Genomic DNA, 18,032 nt, shown 5'->3' with positions numbered 1-18,032 from the left:
AGGTACTTCATCACACATTCCTAAAGGCATAGCATGAGAGAATAAAAATCAGTGTTCGGGGCAGCTTCTCCATCGTGTTCCTTTTGTGGATTGTTCATTACTGCTCTGACCAAGATGAACCACCCCAGCGAGAGTGCAAAGCAGCTGACACTATTAAGTTTCCAACAGTCAGAGCATATTCTCTTGTAGACAGGAAGACGACTGATGGGGAGATCCAGCTACTCTTCTCAGGGACCTCCATTCATATGAGCTCACACTGTGCTGGACATCTTTCTAGGTCCATGTGACTACTCTGTAAACTCTTCCCATTCATTTGACAAATATTTACTGAGTATCCTATATAATAAAAGCCTAATATGCAAATCGACTGAACAGTGGAATGACTGGTCGCTACGATATGCACTGACCACCAGGGGGCAGACACTCAATGCAGGAGCTGCCCCCTGGTGGTCAGTGCGCTCCCATAGGGGGAGTGCTGCTCAGCCAGAAGCCGGGCTCATGGCTGGTGAGCGCAGTGGAGGTGGCAGTAGTCTCTCCTGCCTCTGAGGCAGTGCTAAGGACCCCTCGGGGGATGCCCACCTACAGGTTCGAGACTGCGAGAGGGTTCAGGCCTGGGCTGAGGGATTCCCTCCCCACCCCCTCAGTGCATGAATGTCGTGCACCGGGCCTCTGGTATAATATAATCTAGGTCTTACTGTAGCTGCTGGGAACACACCTGTCGGGGAGAAAAATAGATAAATATCAACTACTTCTATTCTCATGGAATTTAGGTTCTAGTAGAGGGCATGTGAACAGTAAACAAAATAAATAAGTAAATTATATAATAGGATAAAGTGGCCTTTGTACAATTCACAGAGAAGGCTGTAGAAAGCCCAGCCTTTGACACAAGACTAACAAAAAAGTCAGGCTAAATGAAGGATGACATGGGATATTGTTGACATGAACAAGAGGCCTGTGCAAGCAAGAAAATCCTGTGAACTCCCATCTCTTTCCATTTCTTTCTACCTCTCCAACAACAGATGTTACAAGTCTTGCTCTTTAATCTCCCCTCCCCTCCAAATTAAAGTAAACAAGGCCAAGTAGGTAGGGGGTTTAGGTCAGGGGAGCAGTGGGAAATAGTTCAGATGAAGGAAATAACTTTGGGGAGAAGAGAACATCCAGGAGCCCTATGGAAGCGAAGAAAATGCAGTCTTCCGTTTCCTCTCTCTTCCTTCCAACTTGTCCTGCCTCCTTCCTTCCTTAGTGAATCTCATTTTCTGTCATTGTGTCAAGGTAGGAGATCCACCCTGACAGAGTCCCCAGGTGTTCCTTGCCTGTCCCTTTTCCCTCCCTTGTCAAAATTTTAGCTCGTTGTTAAGTTTTAGAAATTCGTAAATTTAACTTCCTGTTAATTATCTTTCCCCAACAATTCTTTGCTGCAGATTATGTTACTCACGGACCCGGAGATTGAGAGCAGTTTACTGATCAGCTCAGATGAAGGAGCGACCTATCAAAAGTACCGGCTGAGCTTCTACATCCAGAGCTTGCTCTTCCACCCCAAGCAGGAGGACTGGATTCTGGCGTACAGCCAAGACCAGAAGGTGAGCACAGAACCTTGTTTGAGACAACAGTGCATGGTTCTCCCAGGAGAAGCCCCTCGTTGATCATCTCCACGCTTCTTCCCCGAGACCAGTTTTGTTCTGTGCAGTCGCCTGAACCAGGTGCCTGTGGGATGAGAGGCAGCAAAGAGGGTCTCAGGTCACTGGCTTGAGCTTGTAAACATCTGACCCAGCACACAAGGGAAAAGGCCAGACACTAAAGAACTCAATGTGGAGAGGCAGTTTGTTTTTGTTTTTGTAAGTATATTTTTATTGATTTCAGAGAGGAAGGGAGAGGTAGAGAGAGAGTGAGAAACATCAATGATGAGAGAATCATTGATTGGCTGCCTCCTGCACACCCCCTAATGGGGATCCAACCTGCAACCGTAATTGAACCCGGAACCCTTCAGTCTGCAGGCCAACTGAGCCAAACCCTTCAGCACTGTATCCACTGAGCCAAACTAGCGAGGGCAAGAAGCAGGTTTTAATGTCGATGTTTCAGACCATTAGGAGCCCCAGACCATCATGGAATATGAGAATGTGTTTTGTGTGTGTCAAGAGGTGATCATTTTTCTAGATAAAGACCCAGGATAGCTTTTATAAGACCCTTAAAGGAAGGATGCCCCCCTCCCAAAGGCTAAGAACACTAAGAACTTTCTAAAACAGTGAGAGAAATGGCCAGAGGAAAAATAATAACATCCACAGAGAACATCATTCAGAGACAGGTTGTCTCAGGACTTTTCATCTCTTGGTGGTTGGATTGAAGGACAGTTCCACTTTTTAAAGAAAGCATTGAATGCGGTTTTGCTGTTCGATGTCTCTGCGTGTGTGTGTGTATGTGTGTGTGTGTGTGTGTGTGTGTGTGTGATGTATGTGTATATATGTTATGGAATGCATACTATAAAATATATCTTGTACCCTATACTACAGATACACTATAAAATACATATAGTCCCTGCTTTTCAGGACCTTACATTCCCGGATAGAATATACCAACATAAAATGCAATTAAATTAAAATGAAAAAGAAACAACATACACATTGGCAAATGGAGAGAGACTCTAGCCATAGAAGCCACAAAGGAACATAGGGAAATATTGGAATATTGTCTGTGAAATGCATGGTTCGGTGAAGTCATTCTTAGAATTCTCCTTAGAGGGCTCATGTGTTAGAAATTATACATGTTGGGCTTCCGTGAGCGAGGGGGATGCTCTCGGGTTTTATCTGGAGAGGGTAGCCATGCGTGGGGTTCTTCCTGGAGGGGCAGAAGGCTGGAAGCACCTTCCCCAGGTCTCTACTGACAGAGCATTTTGTAGGAAGCAAATTAAAATTCTCGGTATTGCAGTTTTATTCATTCTGCCCTTCCTGCCAAATAAAATGCACATTAAGTCTAAAAATAGAAAAGATTTACAATTAGGATTCATTTCCTCTTGAGCAGCCTGGCTGCCCTTTCGGCAGAATGCACAGTTTCACTCCCAGAGTCAGGCCACAGTGCATCTGGTCCAGGATGGCGCAGTGGCCACGGGCGAGGCTGAGAAGCTCAAGACACAGAATATTAGTCATTTAATCTGCTGCGTTATTGCGTTTTATCAGACAGTTGGTTAATTTTCCCTGCGATGCTAGAGGCACAGCGAAGGCCAGATTTACCTGGCCGAGGGAACACTGCGCATCACTGCGATCCTGTGGAGGAGATGCCCCAGGATGTAACCCTTCAGGTCCCAGCACTTTAAACAGTTCCTCCTGGATCGCGGTGGTAGAGTGGGTAACGCTGGAAGAGGTAGGACCTCCGGGCTGTGGCCCCAGGTCAGCCACTTACAGTGAGCGCTATTGAGTGTTGGCTTCCTTTTTTGTTAGTCTTGTGTCAAAGGCTGGGCTTATTTGTAAAATGTGTTCATACAGATAATTATAATTGCAGGGACACTTTCAAAAAGGTTGGGGGAAAAAACATGAATATTAAAGTCCACATCCATTTTAGGTGTTCTGTATGCTTCAGTGTTGCTATAAAATCACTATAGCAAGGAGCATAATCCATCTGGGGAGAGAAGATTAAATACACATGAGTTCACCAATAGTTTAAGAGAGGCCAAAAGAGCATGGCCTCATCCACATTTAATAGGTGCCCAATCAAGATAGCTGGATGGATTAGATGAAATGGGCAGCCCAAAGTGCAGGAGTGATGATCTTTTGAAATTATTTTACCTAGACATTAATGAATATGTCATATTTCTTGCCGGGGGGGGGGGGGCACATTACATAAGAGGAATGTCAGAAACACTAATACGAAGTTAGAAAACCCTTGTTTACAGGATTGTGAATTTGACTATTGGCTGAAACGGAAATTTGTTAAAGTTCATTATATACTCCCAGAACAGAAGCTTGATTATTTTTTATTGTATTGGCTATTTGGTTGTTAGGCAAAGTAATTTTTGTTCTTCTAATTAGGCATCTTTTGAAAATGATGGTCTGTGGAATGATGGGTTCAGAGCTACCGATTACAAAAGTTAATTTGGTAGAAATATAATAGTGAATTGTGGTAATACATGGTCAAAAGCAAGAAGACCAGTTAGGATGATAGCATAGCCATTATGGACTGGACCAAAAAGTATCTGTGACCACACACCACATAAATTCTGTCATTTCGGAGCTGGAAGAAACATTAACAATCTCTGCTCTGTAGAAGCTAACAAATCTTCCCGCAGAGAAAACCCACACTTTGCTATCACATGTTCAAGTTCAATGAATGACATAAAGCCTTATGTAGTAGCACTTGGTAGGATTCTCATGTTTAAGGGTGTTATCTTGAGATGGGCAGATTTCTGTTTCTCCAGGAGAGAATGAAGGTGAAATCATGCTGGACGAAAGAGGGGTAACCTGCTGGTGCAAGGAGGGATTGGAGAAGAACTTCACATCTCAGAGCTTGAGTCACAGAATGAGGAGTGGGCCTGTAGCCATCGGAGGAGCCATTAGCTAATGGGGTTGGCTGGAAGTCAAGTGGAGGGGGTCTGTGGCCACTCAGGTGGGTCAGTGATATGGAAATAATAGCTGGCGATTACCCATGAATCAGGGAGCTTTTAACAGTAATGAGATGCAGCTCTGAGCACCAAGGAGGGCCCCATGCTGGTGTTGGCAGACCAATGACGATGTTTGCCCGGGAAAAGGAACATTTATTCTTTCACGGACTGCTCATCAGTTTTTTCCGTGACAGTTGCTATTGCTGCTGCCACAAAACTCCCAGCTCTGAACTGAGCCTCAGTGCTAGTTGTCTCTGCTGGATGCTGTTTTACGCCCACGTGAGGTGGACAGGATTGTCAGGCAAAAGGCACTGTCTCTTAGAAAGTATCCTGTGTAGGTGGCAGCTCCTTCAGAACTCACCCCTGAGCAGAATCCTCCTCTCTGCTTTCCTTCCATGCCCCTCCGAGTCCTTGCAGGCATACACTCCCGCTTTTGGATACATACCACCTTTGTTCCCCCTTACTTCCCTGCCGATGCGTTTCTTCCCTTCCATGATTGAGACCTGCAAGGCCCTGAGGTCGAGGACGGAGCCTGGATCGCTGGTTCCCAGGATGGAGCCCATGTGGGCTGCGCTGTCCTGCCCCACTGCATTTCATCTTGAAGGCCTGAACCCTGGGGGAGGCTTTTTGATGTAAGCATTTTAAGACACTCCAAGAATTTGTTGAGCAGATTGTCCGATCTGGCCCAGGATACAGTTCTGCTGGCCATCAGTTCCATAGGAAGCCAGGGTTTTATTTTATTTTTTTTCTTGTATGTGTATTTTTTTTTTTTTAAGATTTAATCAGGGAGAAATGTGTATGGCCAAATGCCCTCAGAATCCATAAAACCTGGATATTGTGATGCTGTAGTCTTTTCTCTCAGAGAGAGACATCTCTCTGTGGTAGTCAGGGTCTGGGAGGTTGCCCAGAGGTAAACATTTTCTTGAATTGGCATGTGGCTCTCCAGGCCACACTGGGATGGCTGGGAGGAAAAGGTTCAGAGCCTTTTTCCATTTGAAGTTCCAAGAAAAGTAGCTGGGGAAGTGGTGGGTTGCTGAGTTGGTTAGAGCATCGTGCTGATACGCCAAGATTGCAGGTTCAATCCCCTATCAGGGCACATACAAGAAGCAACCAATCAATGAATAAATAAGTGGAGCAACAAATCTCTCTCTCTCTCTCTCTCTCTCTCTCTCTCTCTCTCTCCCCCCCCCCCCCTTGCTCTCGCTCTCCCTCCCTCCCTTTCTCCCTCCCCCTCCCTTTATCCCTCCATCCCTTCCTCCCTCCCCCTCTAAAAATCTATAAATAATTAAGTAAATTAAATTAAAGCAATAGCCTGACCAAATGGGAATCCCTGCTGGGGACTTAGTATAAGAAATAGGAGCTGAGTTCCTTGGCCTCTGAAGAGTCTGTGTGAGGAGGTACCTTTGGAAAGCCCTAGAATCTCAAGCAAATCAACATGACAGGCATTACGGACATTTTATACCGAATGGGAAGAGGGATAGTGGTCACGGAAGGTCCCACCCCTTATAGGTCTTCCAAAGAAAAAGAATCACTGTGGACACTATGAAGAATTTTATGGCATTTATTATAGGAGTGCCGAAATCTTGCTTTCCTTTATTCATTTCTGTACTTTTCTTATCTTTGCATTTAAGCTGTAGACAGAACAAACATTCTGCTCATTTTTTTGGGGAGTGGGGGTGTTTCTTTGCATTAGGAAACGAAGCGAGTGGGAGGACGGAGATAGAGTTCTTCACCTCATTGCCCGTGCCCCCCCCCCCCATCTTCTTGCCTCAATACAGAAAACCACCCAAGGCAGGCTTAGCAGCAGGCTGAGCCTGCCAGATTACATCTTTATTTTAATTTGGCAATAAAGTAGTGTACAAACTGTGCTATAAAACACTGCCTCCAACAGCATCTCTCAGTCTGTCTTAAACACCTCACTAAACATGATGTGTTGGGAAACATTTGAAATGAGAGAAAACAAAGCACAGATGTGACTGAGAGAAAAAAAAATAGGAGAAAAGTACAAGGATGTATGTGTACTTCAGCTTTGCCGGCCATCCTGGCGCACGGGGCTCCTGGCTGCTCTGTTGGGGTTGGTTGTACTGGAGGAGTGATTTGTAAAGGAAGGTGGCGGGGGGGGGGGGGTGGTGGTCCTGCAATGTTGTAAAACCAACATGGACACTCCCAGGACTCAGGCAGGTGGGGAGCTTTGGAGGAGAGGCCCGGTGACCTGCTGGTTCAGGCTGGCAAGTCCCCTTGGGAGGCTAAGGCAGAAGGACCTGTGCCCCTGACCAGAAGCAGGAAGGACCACTTTTCTCTGTCCCATGCAGCATGCTGCTTCTCTCCATGCTTATAGACGTGGCGGTCCATCTAGGCCAGTGGTCGACAAACTCATTAGTCAACAGAGCCAAATATCAACAGTACAACGATTGAAATTTCTTTTGAGAGCCAATTTTTTTAAACTTAAACGTCTTCTAACGCCACTTCTTCAAAATAGATTTGCCCAGGCCGTGGTATTTTCTGGAAGAGCCACACTCAAGGGGCCAAATAGCCCCATGTGGCTCGCGAGCCGCAGTTTGCCGACCACGGATCTAGGCCATGACCTCAGTTCCTACACAGACAAGCAAGAAATCCCATTGGACAGAGTGGCTGGGTCTGGGCTGTGGGAAGTAGAGGCAGGTGTTCATTCAGAGGAGGGGGCTGTGGTGAGCTCCAAGCTGTTGTTCTTGCCACTGAGGATGGCTCCTCCAATGTCACTGGTCCTTCACATTTTTGTTTGTTTTGTTTTGTTTTGTTTTTGAGAAAAGTGATCCTGCTTTGTTTGAAATGTGGTACTCTCTTATTTTTTCAGTGTTTACAAAATTTAAATAGTACAGGACAAAGAAAGCTCATCTGCCACCTTGTATTAGTCCCCAAATCTCTTTTTTCTTTTCCTTCTGTCTTTCCCATCATCTTTATTTTTCTCCTGTTCATGTTCTGTCTCCTTTATTTCAGGAGATGTGAAATCATTTTGCGATTAAAAAAAATACATCCAAATGAGCTATCAGTTCTGTGGAGGGAGCATAAAACTCTTAAGACAGTTTGGTGGGCCACCCTTCATTCTGGGGCAGTTCTGGAAAATTCACAAGTTTTTATTCTCACTTCTTTGGGAGCTCTGGGAGTCAGCAGTAATACCACCCATGCACCTGCATGATCCCTGATCTCCTCTATGTTCCAAAGAAACAGGTTATGAAAGAAATAAATCTTAAAATTGCATGTGGGCCTCACCTCCAATATTTCAGTATATATGGCTAAGATACACATAAAACCAGAACATGGTTTTAAAGGGGGAAGCATGTTTTGATTTGGAGATTCCTGGCACCCATAATTGAAACACTAAATATTAACAGTCAGCATTCTTTTTTAAAAATCTGTTTTATTTATCTTAGAGGGAGAGGAAGGAAGAGGGATAGAAACATCAGTGAGAGAGAAACATTGATTGTCTGCCTCCTGCACACCCCTAGTGGGGTTGGAGCTGGCAACCTGGGCATGTGCGCTGACCAGGAATCAAAACAGTGAACAGGAGTTGAACCCGTGACCTCTTGGTTCATGGGTGAAAACTCAACCACTGTGCCACACTGGTCAGGCTTAATCTTTCCTTTTCTGCCTGGATCCTAAGAGAAGGGTATTGCTTATCATGGCTTTTTGGAATGCTGGGCATTGCCTGGGAAGTAATGACTACTTGATAAGGGAATAGATGCCAATATTTTCCAAAATCAGTCATTCTGGTTTCTCACCACTGATAGGCAAAATGGCAAACTAGGTGAGAGCATCAGCTCTCTACTCTCTCAGGCCCTACTAATGGCCCTGGGACCCTCAGCAGTCACTTAATTTTATACTTTCTGCAACTGGAAAGTGGAAGTAATCATAACAGCACCTGCCTCTCACAGGACTGTCTGAGGATGCTGAGATAACATACATAAAACACTTACCACTTAGCCTGGAAGGTAGCAGGCATACTATACTAGTAGATGCTACCCATTGTATTATTCAAAGACCTGAGAGATAGCCAACCCGGCATGGCATGGCGTTGCTGGATTTAGACACAAGGCTGCCTTCTCGATAGTTCAGTGTCTTTTCAGCACCTGAAGTTAGAGGCACTTTAGTCAACGTGGAATACCTTCTTAGTTACTAAAAGGTTCCATGGAATCAGAAAGAATGGAGCATGGGAGATAATGCAGTGCTCAGGGAATATTATTGATTATAATAACAGTAAACGGTTAAATATTACAGTATTTGTCTTCACAGTAACTTCATTGGTTTTGGAAGACACCTAGCAGCCCCTTAATGTCAAAGGGCTAATTGAAATAAAAATAAAAGATAAATGGATCCTTGAAATTCACACCCCCTGGGGATATTCAAATGATTGCTGCACAAGCACAAACCCTTAGGAACCTGGTATCTGCCTAATGCCATCACGTTTCCCCAAGGCCCTGCGTTAAGTAACAAGGCACTCAGTTATTTATAAGGAATACGTTGAGCATTCTTTACCATGCTGGGTTGGCAGGATTTCCATGTGCTTGAAATTTCCCAATGTCATAGCTGATTTCTAATCGCATGCATATATACATAATTTAAGTATCCAAATACAAAATTGGCGATTAGAGTGGAAATCAGGGAGCTTGCTAAATGTCAACCCCAATGCTTGTTTATAAAACAAATTTTCGAGCTGAAATGCCATCATATGCAAACAAGGAAGGCTTGTGTTCACCTTAGAATCCTTGTTTAACCAGTTTGTGTCATTATTTTTCAATTGCTACCTTGAACAGTTGGATCTACCTATTCCTAATGGTTTGAGAGAAATGGGCTGCAAGAACAAGGACTAATGGACATTTGAAAAGGAGTAATTGGTATTCAGGCTTGGACAGGCACAACGATGCTACTTAGTAGTTATTGAAGCTCTGAAATAGATTTACATTTTGGCTTGTGCATCTTTTAGCCAACTCTGTAGGTTTGGTTTATCCACCACCATTTGTCTGAATGGATTAAGATGCCTCCTTAATCCAGGTACTAGTGGGACAGTTTGAAGGACATTTGGCCTCATAACAGAACACGGATCCCTTTCTTAAATGAGTTCAAGGGATACCCAGAAAAATGCCTATTTCTAAGGCTGGCCCTTTAGAAATCTAGCAATGTGCAGGGTTTCTTGCCAAGAGTGGTCACAGCCAAGGATGTTGCCATGGAGGGAAGTGGTTTTGGGAGAAGGAAGAATAGACACATTTTGTGAATTTATGTCTCTATTGTTTTCACCTTCTTTTTTAAAAATATATTTTTATTGATATCAGAGAGAGGAATGGAGAGGGAGAGACAGAAACATCAATGATGAGAAAGAATCATGGATTGGCTGCCTCCTGCACGCCCCTCACTGGGGATCAAGCCCACAACCCAGGCAGAGAATCTAACCTGGACATCCTGGTTCATAGGTCGATGCTCAACCACTGAGCCACACAGGCCAGGCTGTTTTCACTTTTTTTCTTTTAATTAAAAATGTTATCTTGCCAACCTTCTACCTTCATTGTGATAGGATATTGTAAGTGTGGGTTACACACGGCACACTCAGTGTTCTAAGAGACTCAGCGCCACAGCCAGGATCTCAAAGCTGCCAAGAGGAAGAGAAACCCGAAGTCAGGAGCCTTCCTGTCCAATCTACCATGAGGTGCCCATTCTAAGAGCTGAGTTTCACAGCAGAGGGAGGGCTGTTGTGTGATGATCATGGTCCCCTCTCACAGGTGCTCATTCTAAGAGCTGAGTTTCACAGCAGAAGGAGGGCTGTTGTGTGATGATCCTGGTCAAGGCAGGAAAAGAAGGGAGAGAGAGGGACCTGTGGCCAGAGGAAATGGCCCTGGCTGGCTGCCTGGCACCCAGCAGCCTCTTGTGATTCATCAGACCAGCTTCTGACACCTTGAGAGAGACAGCACTGTGACCCCTGTGCATCTGTGCCTCCAACCTTGTCCCGGCTTTAGTCCCGGGGTCTGCATGTACTTTCTCCCCCTGCTCAGGCAAAGTGAAGGGGCTTTCAGAAGTGACCTCTCTTCTGCTCTCCATCTGGTCAGATTTATTTTTACAGTTTAATTTTGTTTTGTTTTTCATTTATTTTTTAAATAGTCATCCCTTTTATTCTTCTCATATCCAGGGGCCCTGGCTAATCCAGACACTTATCTCTTCCCCGCCTGTTTGCGGTCACCTTCTAACTGATATGTCTCTCTGTTCCACTCTGAGCTTTGCTGCTCTGTTAATTTGCTCAGACTGACCTTTTCACCCTGGAACAGTGTTCCTCTACGTCTTCATATTGAGAAATTGGGGAGGGGGGGAGTTTTTATTGATTTTTTTTAGAGAGAGAGGATGGGAGAGGGAGAGATAGAAATATAGATGAGAGAGAAACATCATTGATTGCCTGCTTCCTGCACACCCCCTACTGGAGATTGAGCCCACAATTGGGCATGTGCTCAGGCTGGGAATCAAACCAGAGACCTCCTGGTGCATGGGACAACGCTCAACCAACTGAGCCACACTGGCGGGGCCATACTGAGAATTTTAACTGTACCCCTAGGCCCACCTGGAAAGCTTTGGCAGATTCCCACATTTTCCTCTCCAACATCCACCACCATAGCACTCTGAACCAAACACTTCACATCACTATGGCTGTGATATATCCTGACTAGCTAGCTTTTTCTTTGAGGAACTTCCATCTGGTGCCAGAAGGGGTGATGGTCTGGAATGGTTACCATGGTTTTTCTCTCTATCCATCCCTGTACCCACCCGCCAATGGAAAGGCTCATGTCAGCATTTAGTGAAGTTTCATGAAATTCTTTCAGGAACCAGAGAACGCACCTTCCCCTCGGAGTGATTTGTGGCCTTCTCTTTCCCTCTGTGGAGGCGGGGGGAGGAAAGAGCTTGGTATTTGCCATGCCTCCGGCCCGGCATTAGGAATTCATTTGAAGTCCTGAAGGTACCATCTCTTTCTTGCTAAAAAGAAAGCAGTAACTTTCAGTGAGAAGTGGAGAATCATGAGCTGGATGAGAGCTCTGTACCCAGACCCTCCCCAGGGCAGCGTTAGGATGAGGCAAATAAAATAGAACTGGCAGGGGTTTCTGTCAGCCTTTTCAAGAAGTGCAATTTGCAGGCCTCCTGCCTCTAAAATGTGAAGGGCAGAGAAGCAAAGAGGAAGGAGCAGGGAACCTGAAAAGGAGCCGACAGCAGGAAGTGTTCCACCCATGCGGATGTGGAGTGTCTTGAGCCTGTGGAGGAGACCCAGCGACCTGCCTCCTGCCTGGGGAAGGCACCCTGGGGAAGTTTCTGGGGAACCACTTCTAATCCCATCAACCAAAGACGGTACCATTCTTCCGTCCTATGCAGTTGTGTCCTTGGACCACTTTCCTAGCTGCAAAAGAAAGCGTCTAATCAGTTCCTAGCAGTCTGAAAGGAGGGGCTGTATTGATGCAACTTAGGGATATTGAGAAGACTTTCCAGGGATTGTGGCAACCACAGCTTTTATATCAACATAAGGAAGTTGAGTTTCTCTTCAAAGAAAGATGGTAAGAGGATGGAAAATCCAAGTTGGAAACTGTCATGTCCCCTTCTCTCACCCCATCTTAAGCTGCTGTAGGTTAGAGATCCTGAGCCAAGCCAACGAGTCTTACTCTTTCCCTGCCCCCAAGCTATGCTATGTGTCCCCTGTGGCATCCCTCTTTTTGCTCCCTTGGGGATTGTGGCCCTCATCCAACTTGCAGCTCTACAGTCCTCCTGAATGTGGCCCCCGAGATGACTGAACAATTGAGTAAAAGCTCAAAATGAACCTTGCTCTGGCCAGGTAACTGAGTTAGTTGGAGCGTAGTCCCATACTCCAAATGTTTGCGGGTTCAATCCCAGTTTGGAGTGTGTCTGGGAGGCAATTGATACTTCGTTGTCACATTAATGATTTCTCTCTCTCTCTCTCTCTCTCTCTCTCTCTTTCTCTCTCTCTCTCCCTCTCTCCCTTCCTCCCTCTAAAAAAAAAAATCAATAAACATATCCTGGGGAGAATATTGGAAAAAACATACAAAAAAAAAAAAACCCAAACCTTTGCAATAGCATATTCTGCAATCAACTGTATTTTTTTTTGTTGTTGTTTATCTATACTCTTCTTATAGCAGACAAAGGCAGGTGGCAAGAAAACAAACCAATGTGAGCAATGTAAAAAAAAAAAAAGAAAGAACGAAAAGTAAAGAAAGGAAAAACCTTATTAGGAGAAGAGCTTAGCAGGAAGAGCTAACCACCCCAGACCAGCATAAGGACAGAGTGGAGGGTTAGGCCCTGAGGCTGCTGCTGGATCTTGAGCAGAGCTGAGCCTCCGGTGTGAGCTCACGAGTTCTATGTACTAAGGCCAGGAAGTGGCCTCAGATAGTTTGGAATGATTTTAGGCAGGAAGGATTTTCTGCCTTGGTTTCTTTTTCCCTCCCTTTATATGATGTCTACTCCTTCAAACTTTTCCTCAATATTTTGTACCAGGGTTATTAGCAAAACAAAACAATGCCAACCCCTTCATGAATCGCATTCTGCTGTTTGTGACCAAAGGTTCGTAGGTGAACACTGTTCTCCTAAAATGGTTCAGATGTCCTGTTGTCCTCTCCAAGGTCCTCTGCAGGCTCAGTGTTGCTGGAGAATGCAGTTGCTGCTGCTGTTGATGCAACAGACATTGATGGTAGTCCTGATGGTAGTTCTCAGTTCTGTATTCTGACAGTCCTCAGAGCTGTGGAGCCCGACACAAACAGGGAGGGATGGAAATCTTATAAAGGTGCTGATGACTCCATGAATTTTGTTGTTGTTGTTAATCCTCACCCCAGGATATTTTCCCATTGATTTTTAGAGAGCGTGGAAGTGAGGAGAGAGGAAGAGAGAGACGTCAATGTGAGAGAGACACACAATTGGTTGCATCCTACACAAGCCCCATCTTGGGCCAGGGAGTGAGCCTGAACCAAGGTACATGCCCTTTGACCAGAATCAAACCCAGGACCCTTCAGTCTGTGGGCTGATGCTCTATCCACTGAGCAAAACGGGCTAGGGTGACTCCATTAATTTTATTGAAGGACATTGAGTCGTTCTAACCAGAGCCTTCTACTACTGCCCAGAGAGTCATTGGTAAAAGTCTTTGATTTCATTCCCTTCTCTGTGGAGAACTTTGCTGTCAGACTCTGCAGGTTTAATTAACACATTAACTTTTGAATGGCTTGAGTCTTTTTTTCCCTTTTCTTGGTAGAACACCAGGCTGGACTATTAACTTCTCAGGGGGCAAATCTGTGAAGTGGTATGTGGAGGACACAGAGCAGCTTTGTGTGGGGGATGAATGAATATACAAGAGCTGCTTGCTGCAAATCCTTGGGAGTTTCAAAGGTGCTGATATTTATAGTTTTGTTTGTTTACTTGTGTAAGTATAGCCCTCTAACTATGGATCCATGGAAGCAAAAAATAGTCATCTGATAAATTACCTTTGTCCATTAATTGGGAAATCTGGGTACTTTACTTGGTAGAATCATCACTAAGAGATTTGCATGTTGCATAATTGAGACTTTTGCCCCGTGATCATCTACTATGTACTAGGCACTGTGCAGATAGAGAGGGATGGGATTCCTGACATATAAAAGCTTTGTGACCTCCCATCAAAGACGTAGGAGTGGTCTCAGATAGTTTAGGGTGATTTTTAGATTGGAATTTCTGCCTTGCATTCATAGAAGACTCTCTTGAAAGGCTACTAAACGTTAAATATAAACATGTGCCCTGTAGTTTTATAGCATTGGTTACTGTACCGTAGTTCTTTGGACATGAGGCCAATATGGATTTCAGTGTGTAGGAGAGGCTTCACAGAGAAGGTGACCTTGATCTGGGCCTAAACCGACCACTGGCAGTCACTGAGGTAGGCACATCCTGAAGCCACCCCTGCCAGAGTGGGTAGCATGAATGGAGGCATGGCAGGGGGATATGCTCAGGTGTGGATGGGAAGGAGACAAGGCAAAGGGTATCTTGTGAGAGAAGAACCTGAAAAGGATGTCACTGAGCTGCCTAAGAGAGGCTTGGCTTATTGAGTTACTCGGTATATCCACTGCTTGAGGGGCCTCTGGATGCTCACAAATAACACAGCAGCCCCTTGAAGAAGATAAAAACAAATTTTATGGGACATACCTGACTGGTCCCTGGGTTTGAATCCAAGCCTGGGGGATCAATTTAAAAAGACATAGAAGGGAAAGAAATACACACATACAGATGCTGGCATCCGGCAATTCCTCATGGAAATGAATTCCACGTGGGAGCATGGATAGCAATCACTTGGTGTAGCCATCTGATTTCTCAGAGTTTACGTATGGTTTTCGGCATATATGTGAATCAGCCTTCACACGGAATTATTATTTTAAATCACACTGATGCTGTGACACTGGCATAAATCTTTGTAAATAAATATAAATATTAATATATATTTATATATAGACAGAGGCATACACAATGGTGTGAACTATGTCTTCTTTAAACTCATGCAAAGCAGTTCTGGGTTTCAAAAAAGATAAGAGTGAGGGGAGAGGGAGCAGCAGAAGTCCCAGATCAGGTGCTTGCTGTTGATCTAGCAGTCCGCATGTGAAAGTGCAAGGTGTTCAGGACTTGCTGGGATTACAGCGCAGGACCTGGGTCCTCTGGCTGCTTGGGTTTGAATTAAGAGTGAGCTGTGCCCTCCTCTGTTATCTCTGTGAGGGGAGCTGTGTCTGCCTCTCTCCTTCGCACTCTTAAAATGAATCAGGCATGAAATGTACCCAGGAAAACTTTCTTCTCCAGACATAATGGGGCAGAAAAGAATAATAAGACTTGAAAGAAAGAAGCCACAGATTCTCCTTGGCTGGGTGCCCAAATGCAGTGTAGTTGGAGCCAATCGAACTGCTTGCTTTAGTAGCCAGATATCTCCTCTTTTTTTTTTTGGCTGTAGGATGTGTTTTGATCCAATGGACACAATGGTGTAGGAAGCTTTTTCAAGGGTCAGTGCTTACTCACTAGGGCTGCCTTGTTCCTTGGACATGCCGGGTGCATCTGCAGCCCTGGTGAGTCACTTGGTGAGTCATTTGACTCTTTGTTGAGTGCTGGGGCTGGGGAAGAAGGACAAGGCTGGGCAAGCAAGGTCCTGGGTACAGTGACTCACCATTCATTCACTCTGGGATTTGGCAAATGCAATGGTGGGAGTTTGGGGTTTGTGAGTGGGTTACAGACCAGGCGTATAGCAGAAAGACGATGTTCCAAATGATATTTTTCAAGACAGTAGCCAAGAGACCAATGGAAACCAGGATGCCTACAGCATTAAGAATCTCTGGGCTACCATCAGAGGACACTTCCAGAGGCACAAAAGGGTTCCATGGTGCTGCAAAGAATATTGGAGAGGAGCAGGGGTGTCATATGAGCAAGGAAGAACAGGAGGTAGGAGAAGAAAGACATCAGGAGGGATGGAGCAGTGGAGGGTTAGACCCTGTCTCATGAGCAGTGTTTCTATGCAGTTGCCCTTGGAGAGTGCTTGCACATGGACTTGAACCGTTGCAAGATATATAACCATCTGTAAAATGGTCAAAATAACTTCATATATCACAGGGATGGGGTATGGACTAAATGATATAGTACACGAGAAGCATTTGGATGACTAAGTAAGAACTTAGTCAATGTGGGCTGCTGTTGTAGCCTGAAGGTCTTCTGGTTACTGTTATAAAGACTAACACTGGCCCCTCTTGTCTGCAGGATAGTTCTAGTCTCCCTAACATACCATTCAAAGCCTTTTCCAAGTTGCCCTCAATGTTTTCATCCAAACGTATCTAGATAAGCCAGGCTTGTTAATATCTTGTCCCTGCATATCTCACCTCTGTGTCCTATGTTGTTCCCTTTGTGAATAATGCTTGTCCTATCGCTGTCAGTTTGAATGCAGTCATTCCTTCTGATCCTAACCGAATCTCCACAAGGTCTGAGAAGTGTCCCTGATTGGCTACTAAGCCTCCTTCCTCTGCATCCTGTTATCACCAGCTGCCTCATGCATCTCTCATTATTGTAGTCAGATTCAGGTTGCGCCATCTGCTCTTTGAGAGCCAGGACTAGATTTTGCACTTCTGTGTATCCCACACAGTCAGTGATCTGCATATGCTAGGTCCGGTGGTTCAGCTGACTTTTTCTCCAGGCAGAATGGGTATGAATCCCAGTCCATTCTACTATTCATGCGATTTCCAGCAAATCACTTAATCTTCCTGATCCTCAGTTTCCTCTCATGTAAAATGGGGGTATTAATATATGCCTTACAGAATGTATGGGAGGAGTAGAGGTGATATGTGGAGCATTCACCTGGTATGTGACAGGTGCTCAATAAATGGTAGGTGCTCTTATTACTATTACTGTTCTGATGAACTGCTGTTTGTGTATTCAGTGTTGCTAAGTAATTTCTTTTCTCTGCAGTTATACAGCTCCTCGGAGTTTGGGAGAAGGTGGCAGCTTATCCAGGAAGGGGTTGTACCCAACAGGTTCTACTGGTGAGTCTCACTTTATTTTGGACCTTATTAAGTTGTCACCTTGTAAACAAGCGCTGAATTCTTTTTCTCACCCGGAGCTCTCACATGAGGTCTGTTCTGGTTGGGATACGCCCACAGCCCCCTAGGGCAGGACCTGGCACTGGTGTAGTAAACATTTTAAGGGGATATTAAAGATGTATCACAGATTACTTAATAAACCCCAAATAGATGACTGAGATTAGTGAGCAGCAGGGGCTTTGGAACTGGTGTTTTGTGCTATTCTGATGAGACTTGTGAGACAGACACTTAACATTTTAATAGTGACATTTATTACTGAAACCATTATGCACGCATTTTTTTACATATTCAAATAAAGCTTTTCATTGTAAATAAGTAGGTCTTGTTTAGTCTAAGAGCGGATCTTCCTCCCACTCCTGATTCCAAGGTTCCTAGACCTTCTTCTTATCATATGGGAAGCAACCAATATTCTTAATTACTTACCCTTCCAGAATGTTCCATGAATTATCAAATATATTCTTAGCTCAAACTGCGTTCACAAAAAGACATAAACTGGGTAGCTTAAACAACACATTTAATTCTCAGAGTCCTAAAGGCTGGAAAGTTCAAGATCAAAGTGCCGGCATATTTTCTTCCTGGTGAAGGCCGGATTGTTTCAGAGAATATGGCAGGATACTGCAAGAGGGTGCCTTGGTTCTGTGTCCTCACGATATGGAAAGAAAGAGAGGGAGCGCCGTGGTCTCTCTTCCTCTCGTTATAAGAGCACTAATCCCATCAAGGGATTTCACACTCATGATCTCATCTTAACCTGTTTACCCCCTAAAGACCTCATCTCCTGGTACTATTACTTTTGGGGATCTGGGCTTCTACATATGAATTTGAGGGGGGCAAAAACATTTAGCCCATACATT

The 18,032-nt window shown here is 44.8% G+C and overlaps 1 protein-coding gene across 5 annotated transcripts in view; it reads left to right on the top strand.

Annotated features, from left to right (window-relative positions):
- Window positions 1-18,032, top strand: part of SORCS1 (sortilin related VPS10 domain containing receptor 1) — a gene marked incomplete at both ends in the record, with an annotated part of 468,623 nt that overhangs the window by 294,072 nt on the left and 156,519 nt on the right. For all 5 annotated transcript variants that reach the window (XM_079793712.1, XM_079793713.1, XM_079793716.1 and 2 more), the window contains 2 exons: window positions 1,422-1,580; window positions 17,051-17,124. In XM_079793712.1, the coding sequence (XP_079649838.1) occupies window positions 1,422-1,580; window positions 17,051-17,124 (233 nt within the window). The remainder of the gene's footprint in view (window positions 1-1,421; window positions 1,581-17,050; window positions 17,125-18,032) is intronic.

Source organism: Cnephaeus nilssonii (assembly GCF_951640355.1).
Source record: "Cnephaeus nilssonii genome assembly, chromosome: 16".
NCBI lineage: Eukaryota > Metazoa > Chordata > Mammalia > Chiroptera > Vespertilionidae > Cnephaeus > Cnephaeus nilssonii.
This window is presented reverse-complemented; position numbering and strand designations above follow the sequence as displayed.